Raw genomic sequence first — 8,552 nt, forward strand, 5'->3', positions numbered from 1 at the left:
TTGCATGCCCTCTATTTGGAGGAATCAAAGTGACAGGGCTGTGCATGAGAGGAAGGCGGGAGAGAAGAAGCGAATGAGCAGATGTGTCTATGAAAGCAGCAGGGTGAGAACAGAATTGGATAAGGAGAGATCACTGAAGCTGAAAGAGGGAGCTACTGGGAAGTGGTGTGTGTTGAGCTTGCAGGTGTTGGTGACTGAGCCCCTTAAAATAATCACCTAATTGTCATCTTCAGATCTCTGGTGAGCTGAATGGTGTGTGACAGCTTTGATCTGCAGAGATTAGAGGAGTGTTGTGGAGGCTGTCGGCATGTGCGCTCTTCTTGCTGCGTCTTCACTGATGGCGCATGCAGGCAGTTGGTTACTTGACTCCTATGGGACTTGGTTAACAGCTGTTTCCTGCTTTAGTCAATGGAAATAGTTGAATTTCATCCTTCTCCCCTCAGGAAACACTGATGCAGCCAAAATCTGGAGTCTTAGGCTGAATATTTGAAACCAAATGCCTTGGCCTAGATAGCAGCTGCAAATTTTAAGTAGTGCTTGTGTTCACCAAAAATATCTGTTGCACTCTGTCATTATCAGCTAAACAGGAACTGAGAGATTTTAGAGTTTTTGGTTTTGTTTTTTTTTTTTTTTTTTTTACCTTTAAGGGGATAGGTAATAAATATTTTTTTCAAACTCATCAAAAGTAGGATACCTTCCTCTGTATGGCATGAGAATAAAGAGGAAATCTAGGTGAATGCTCTAGGTGATCCTACTCGGCAGGGGGGTTGGACTAGATGATCTTGAGAGGTCCCTTCCAACCTCAGCCGTTCTGTGATTCTGTGAAATCTCAAACGTGTCACGACATAGCAGAAACACTAAATAGATACATTTTTTTATTGCTTGGGTTCTCCATGGAGATGTTAACAAGCCTCTCTTGAGCAAATACTCTGTTTTGAATGAATTCCCACAAAAAGCAGTTGCCATTTGCAAAAATCAGGTGGTACTTGGTTATTCGAAGGGAACGCAAGTATGGGAGAGCTGAACTGCTAGCTGTAACGTGTAAACTAAAGCTGTCTCTTTTGCCTGCCCAGGAAATGGAAGATGGCAAAGGTGATATCAGGTGTGGAAAAAGGACATTCTTGGGAATTACAGATTGACTTTGTCTCAGACAATTTAGTAGTCTGTAATAAAGAACAAAAAGAGCGGGCATCGTTTCTGTTTCACTTAGCTGTCAGCTGAACCACACGCAGTTAGATACGTTTCCCATTGCCTGTTGACACTAATTCTGTGCTCCTTGTTTTTTAGACTGAGCCTTAGCGACAGCGACAGTGATAACAGTGCGGACTCCTGCCTGCCAAGTCGAGAGCCGCCTCCTGGTCAGAAACTGCCCGCAGCAAATAATAAGGTATTACATCCTATGTGCCCGTGCAAAATTGCTTTCCACCAGTGCTGGTTCCTGTATCGTGTTCAATCCGTGATGCTAGTTCTGGCTTGCACTGATGCTTCCCTTATTTCGCTTCCTTCATCAGAGAGGTAATTTCTCCTGATTCAGTGCTGTGCATCCAAACCATTAAGCCATCATTTTGTCTGAACTACTTTTGGTCCCTGATGTTGATTTGTTTTACCCTCAGGCATCTGGAAGAAAAAGCCCAGAGTCTTGTAACAAGCCAGAAAAGATCCTGAAGAAGGGAACGTACGACAAGGTATGTTTGAGAATTTGCATATCATGGAACTGTTGGATGCTCGCTAACGTTTCTGTGTAGAAAATAATTTGAACCAGCCTAGCATGTTCAGATTATTCTGCCTTGGCAGGTTAATGGCTTGAGTATAATGAAAAACAGATGCTGAAAGGATAGACTTGGAGAGTAACGCTAAAGAAATTGTGTATATTAGATAGACCCCCAGGCCTTTTCCATGTGCAAAATATTAAAATTGTTTTATGCTTGCCCTTTGTCTGAACCATTGGTGTGGCCACTGCTGCAGTGGTGAGTGCTTCTTCATTAAAAGGCAGTTTTCATCTGTCTTTGATCTTACAAAATAAGGATTTTTTCGAGGCTCTACTTTGCTGTTATAGTTGAAACCTTTGTTCAGTGAAACTCCCTTCTTTTCTTGCCTCCAGGGAGAGTCAAGCAGTGTATGTTCTCCTAAAGAATGGCTGACTTGCAAGCAAATAGTCGAATCCCAAGTTGTCCAGAAAGTTCCCCCCCCTGTGATTTTTCTCATAAATCAATTAAGCGGGAGCTTAATACTTCTTTCTAATCACAGAATCAATCTGTAGCTCTCATGCTTTCCTGTTTTAACACGTTTTCAACAGGATAACAGATCACAGGTTAATTGCTTAATGTTAGGTTTAAGTGTGATCTTGGAGATACTTGCATCTGAGTTTCCTGCTGGCTACAAAATTTTCTGCCACTGAATACTGTTAAACAAAGCTGAGAGGGCTTATCTGAGAAAAGGTTTGTAGGAAATGGTATCTTTTATTAGACTTCTTAATACAGATAGAATGGGACACCCGTGAGAGCCATTGAAGAGAGAGAGAATGCCTGAAATTGTCACCAGCTTTTACAACTGTCAGTGTTTTTATAAAAGATATTAACTTTTCCAGAATGTATAGCATTCAATACTGTTCGGGTGTTTGGGGAAAAATGCTTTTTTCTGTGTAGACGTGCTAAGGAGGAGTATGTTTCACAATTTTTTTTGCCTTGGTACAATTACATAAATGAGTTCAGCTTTGCTGATATGAACATGAGCAACTCTGGGACAGCTTTAGAGATTAAGAGTCTATCCCCTGTGAGCAATAGTGTGCCAGGAACTTGCCTTGTTGGCTGCTTAAATTAAAAAACAAAACTAATGACACAAAAACAACCAAACAACCCCATGTATATGAACAATTAAAATGATACTGAGCTTGTAAACAATCCCGCATTTCCCACTGTGGTGTATGGAAAACTAACTGGGAACAGAGCGCACTCAAAGAATTTTTTTTCTCACCTAAACACAAATAGGTGCTCAGATTGCTAGGGTGTTGATCACGGAGCATTGGTGCAGGTGTCTTCAGGTAATGGGTAGTTATTAGTACAACCTGCTGATGAAGAACTTGCTCTGAAGTTGACCTCGTTGAAGGATTTCACCTTGTTGAGGTCCTCTAAGCTCAAGGTGTTTGGCAGTGTCTTAAAGCTGGTTACAGGTGAGCTCAAAGGTTCTGATCATGTCTTAAAGCTGGAGGCAGGTGCTTATTTATTGGTGTCATTTAATAGCCTAGTTGTTGGTATTCAGACCATCTGTATTTCCATGAAGTCTATAGTCTCCCAGTACTTGATAGAGGAGGCAGTAAAAAAAAAAAGGGGGGGGGGTGCGTAAAACTGAGAATAGGAACGTGTGAAAGGGCCTTGAGTTCCTCTGATCCTTGCTAGGAAAGTCACTTTGGCAGCCATACAAACATGCCATGTATGTCACTGTTTCTGTTCATGCCTCCCTTACAGGCCTACACTGATGAATTAGTGGAGCTTCACAGGCGACTAATGGCACTACGAGAGCGCAATGTGCTACAGCAGGTAGAGATCATTTGTCAGCTTTCTGGCAGGCCGTTGTACTCTGGTAAACTTGGTGTCCAAGGGTCTCAGGCAGACCCCTGTGACCTTTCACTTGCCTCTCCTTCATGAGAGGGTCTGGTTTACTTTGAAAGCAGATACATAGAAAAAAAATCAGGTGTGCATGCAGTGCTTTTGTTGGAAAAGGTACAGAAGCGTCCATCTTCCTCTGTCGTCCTGCTGGCTGTCCCAAAGCTGGGCAATCTCAGTGTAATTGAAAAGGAAGCATGTGCCCAGGTCACCTTCCAGACTGAGCTAGTCAGGAGTGCAGGAGGAGCTGGTTTGCTTTTCTGGGCGATTTTCTTCTTGCGAGAGACACATGTCCCCGAGGCTTTTCTAAAGGGATAAGAGAAGGACTGGATGGGTTGCTTTGTATCTGCTGGCCCTTCCAGTGTACTTAATCTTGATGGGCTCTCTCTATATGTTGTTGCTCGTCTCCTTTCTCTACAGATTGTAAATCTCATTGAGGAAACCGGGCATTTTAACGTTACCAACACAACCTTTGACTTTGACCTCTTCTCCCTGGATGAGACAACCGTCCGTAAGCTGCAGAGCTACTTGGAAGCAGTAGCAACATGACGCTTGGCCTTAGAAGCAGGCTGCTTTTGAAACCAGAAATCCCGTTTATTGGTACCAGGAAACGAACCCATGGAACTAGGCCTTCTTTTTCTCTCGATTCACCCGAAGCACTGCCTTAGAGAACAGCCATGCTCTATGAATGCACAGCCAGCTGCACTTTCTTGTAGGCTTCAAACAAGCACCCATATTGCTGAGTCTGTCCTCCCTAGCTTCATAAGTCCACGTGGGCACAGGTCCTGAGTAGAGCAAAAGACGCGCTGCACCTAGCTGCAGCGCTGACACTTCTGGTTTTACTTCAAGAAACTGTTTTAAGAACAGATTTTCAGGCGTCTCGGAGAGCTTAAGAAGTGTGGACGATGTTTTCTTCACTAAATCTTGGGACCAGCCTGCCTGCGGAGCTCTAGCGAGTCCGATTTCCTCCAGCTCTGTGATGAAGCATTCGTGACATGTAAACAGGATTGGCTTTTACAAAGCTAGCTGAGAGGCTGACGGCGGAGGAGGCTTCCCAGGGGTCTTGTTGGTCTGTTGTGGGGGAGAGTGGACAGATTCCAGGTTTGATCACTTGCAAGTTCTGCCGCAGTTTGGTACAGAGCGCTGCTGTAATTTGGCTCCCAACTCCTGCAGGGCATCGTTCCACACGCAGGACCTTACTCTGTTTCAGCTTCCTGGAGAGACCGTTCGTGCTCTTTGAAGAGGCCTCTCGAATCTGCTGTCTCCCGCTGGGGTTTTGAGACGTCTTGTTTGTTGATCTGAGCTCCTAAACAAAGTCTCACTCCTTTCAGTCTGCTTTAACTGTAATAGGACTACAAAACTGTAAGCTGTATATTTTATATATATATTATATATATGTATGTACTGTATGTATGAGAAGGGCCTAGTTGGGTCTTACGATTTTAAGGGTGTGTTTTTCTGTTATGTTTTTTAATGGCTATGGCAGGGGAAGGGCGCTTAATAAGATTTGACTTGTTTGTTAAAATGCCTCTTGTGGACAATTTTTAGTGTATGAAAGCTGAACAGCAATCTTCAAAGCATTTTGTGCTCTGGAAGGGACTCACCTGTTGTCTTTTTCATTTGTCAGTGTTTAATAACTTTGCCAAAATATGTGATTGGTTTTGTTCTATGTTCTCAAAGAGGAATCTCCTACAGTGGCCCCTATAGTAGTGGCTGTACTTTGGGAAAACCAAAACAAGGGAGAATTTTATTTTGGGACGCATCTGGAAAACACTGATGTAACAACCAAGTGAAATCAGGTTTGTTTCCTCCTCCCTCTCCCCCCACCTCACGCCTGCTCAAGAAATGGCAGGAAACAGTAAACACTAATCCAGAATCTTTCATCTATTTCTAGTTAAACTAGCATGGACTTCGGGTGTTGTCTGTGTGCTGGCTGGGTGTGGGGAAAGTCCTGTAGCTCCTATCAAAACTGTATTACACTCCTGTTCCCTAAATCCAGTATTTTTTATTTTTGAAGAATTGCTTCTTTTTTCCAATCAGTGTGTAAGCTTTTGCCAAATGTTAAGTGGTTGCTGGCAGTGAGGAGGAGAGCAGCAGTTCTGAGGAGCCCTCTGCTCATGAACGCATCTGCTGTGTCTGTAAGAGCCCCACGTGGGAACTGGGGAGTTGCATTGTTCCCGGGTATGCTGTCCCTTCTCCATCATGAAATTGCAATCCCTTGTTTTGGGTTACCCCTTTCTTTATCATGGAAATGTTGCAACTAATCAACTTAAGTGGCAATATGATGATAAGCTTGTTTGAGTTGGGTCATGTTGACCCGATTCCCATTAATTTTGTCTTTGTACCATCTTTCATGTGTCTCGTGTGTGTATATACATATATATATATAAAAAAAATAATCAAGCTCATGCCAGGTGCGTACCCTGTCACAACAGTGATCTCAGCTGTTTTTTTCCTGATGAACAATGCCAAGCCTGGATAGAAACCCTGTGTGCAAATGTACATTGAGAAGGTGGAGGATGGCTGGAAGAGGAGGAGCTGCGATGGCCTTGGTTGGCAGCGAGTGCCACATGCTGGAGGACAGCAGCCGCAGTCCACGAGCGTTCATGGATTCGCCCGTTTGTGGTGCCAGGCGTGGTGGGTACACGTGAACTGCTCGTGGTCCCTGCTGGGGCTGTGGCACGGAGGAAGCGAGTCTTGCTTGGCCGCTACAGCCCCACACTGGGCTCCATGGGCATGTGGAAAAGCCTCTGGCACGTGGTGCCTCCTGCCGCCGAGGGGCGGGGTTGGTGACACTCCCCTGTCCCTGAAGCTGCAGAACAGTGCTGGTGGCTAGCCCAAGCCTGAGATCTCCGTAGGTCTTTGCTCCTCTCTCCACTGGGGTAATTAACTCCCACAGCTGTTGCATCCGTGTTGCCCACCCTGGCAGTGTTTCTCCTGGGACTATCAGTAGCCTCCAGAGTAGCCACAAGGGACTGGAGGTGCCACCACCCTTCTGCCCCCTTCGCGTGTTAAGGTCTGAGTCGTCACCGCTGCCAGCTAGTCCAAGAACACACGTGGGAAGGTGTTCCTGAACTCGGCTGGAAGCACATGGGGCTCCTGCCCAAGGCTGTGGTGTCGTCCTGTCCTGGAACCGACTTTATTCGTGAAGTCTAATGAGCATTGATGGGAATTTTGTTTTTATAAGAAGTATTTTACACATGGATTTTTTTAGACTGTTTATAATCTCCTTGAAAACCCGAAATAGGATTGTTCCCCCAGCAATAGTTCTCCATTGTGTGCACATGCTGATTTGTTACTAAAAGGTTTCTTGCAAGTACTTAGTTGTTCTACAGAGTTGTTGTTTTTTGGGGTATGTGGTAGCATTGGGGACCACAGGAGGAATGACTCTGCAAACCAAGATTTGTCAAATTTGGGCCTCATCTTGTGTCCCCTTCTAGTTACATATGAATGAGTTCCCTGTGTAGATTCTCTATAGGCTGGCTGAATGCTGTTCTGAACATGCCGTGTACAGGTATTTGTGGATAAAGTGTTTGTTCTTGTGTCACTCTTGAGAGCATGGATGGATTATTGTACAATAGGAAGGAGGGGGCAGTGCTGCAGTCAGCATTGCTTCAGGTCTTCGAGGATGTGTAGTAGCTTGCATTATTTAAAAAAGGAAAAAAAAAATCCAAAATTGACTTCTAGCCATAATGGTTTTTCCAAGGAAAATGGGCAGAACTGTTACTTTTCTGTGTCCTTCATCTTGTTACTGAAGGCATGAACAAGTGCTGACCAGTCTGAAGGCTTTCAGAGTTGTTCAGAGTTGCTTTGAATTGAATCGTGTTGGAGGTAAGATCAGGACACAGCTTTTCCTTTGTCCTTGGCCTTTGTATTTAAAGGGCAAAAGAGGGGTCAGGAGTGCTTTCCTGTTGTCTTGGTCTGGTATGTATTAAGCCTTGAGGCTTTGATTACTGACATTTACTATTAAGATAAAAAAGAAAAAAAAAAGGATAGTAAGGCTGGCTGGCTCCCAGAACGCCACCTAAGGAATATTGGATACGTTGGTGATGAGACTGGCTATGCTGTGGTCAGGCTGAATACATGGAAGTGCAATGATTTTTGCCACCGGTTCTTATACTGCTGTGTGTGGTGGAAGCATCAGAACTAGCAAAGAAATTGATGCAACAATCCAGAAACAAGTTTTTGTCAGATCATGAGAGTATTTGATGGTGAGAGGTTTAAACGTCCCCTCTGGAGCTTGCCCCATCCCATTCCCTTCGAGCAGGGACCCAAGTCACTCTGGTTCTGCAAGCCTCAGCTGTCACATTCTCGAATGCACTAGAGCGCGGTCAGTGTACTTGGAGCGTCTCTGCACTAGCCCAGCTGCCTGCCGCACGCTGATGCTAGAGACAGCCACTGTACACGTGGTGTGAGTATTACTTTGAAAAAGATGAAAAACAATTGGTGTTGCTTTCATGGGGGCATGAAATAGCCATCAAAAACTGAAGAGATGAGTTTGCACTCCTAAAGAAAATGTAAGTACTTCAACTTCTAGATAATTTTTAATTGTATTTCTGCCTAGAATCAAGGTATTAAATACCTTGTCACTTGAGGATTTTAAAAGTTGTGTTGGGAAACGAATTCTTCACCCGGCTGTAAGAAATTCAGCTGGCCCAAGACTAACTTCAAGATTAAAAAAAAAAAAAAATCATGTTTGTAATACATTACAGGATTGTTTGTCCTGAATTTTAAACCTTTTTGTTAAACTTGTGGAACTATGGAGGAATTTTCTAGAAAAAGTGAAATAAAGTAAGATGGAAAAGTAAAACTTCAATTTTTTTGTTGTTTTGTTCATTGTTTTGCTTCTCTGTGGACAGAAGGCTTCCCCCCAGCACCTCGTTACCTAAATGTTTTCTGTCAAAACAGAAGCAGTTCTTGCTGGGGGCTGAAGGCGGCAGTGCAGGTGTG

General features: G+C 44.0%; 1 protein-coding gene across 7 annotated transcripts in view; it reads left to right on the top strand.

Annotated features, from left to right (window-relative positions):
- Positions 1 to 8,406, top strand: part of MLLT1 (MLLT1 super elongation complex subunit) — a 32,968-nt gene extending 24,562 nt beyond the window's left edge. For all 7 annotated transcript variants that reach the window (XM_040537179.1, XM_040537180.1, XM_040537174.1 and 4 more), the window contains 4 exons: positions 1,288 to 1,387; positions 1,614 to 1,685; positions 3,465 to 3,536; positions 4,023 to 8,406. In XM_040537179.1, the coding sequence (XP_040393113.1) occupies positions 1,288 to 1,387; positions 1,614 to 1,685; positions 3,465 to 3,536; positions 4,023 to 4,151 (373 nt within the window). In that variant the 3' untranslated portion in view covers positions 4,152 to 8,406. The remainder of the gene's footprint in view (positions 1 to 1,287; positions 1,388 to 1,613; positions 1,686 to 3,464; positions 3,537 to 4,022) is intronic.
- Positions 8,407 to 8,552: the final 146 nt, after the last annotated feature.

This window comes from Cygnus olor, chromosome 26 (genome assembly GCF_009769625.2).
Source record: "Cygnus olor isolate bCygOlo1 chromosome 26, bCygOlo1.pri.v2, whole genome shotgun sequence".
Taxonomy (NCBI): Eukaryota; Metazoa; Chordata; class Aves; order Anseriformes; family Anatidae; genus Cygnus; species Cygnus olor.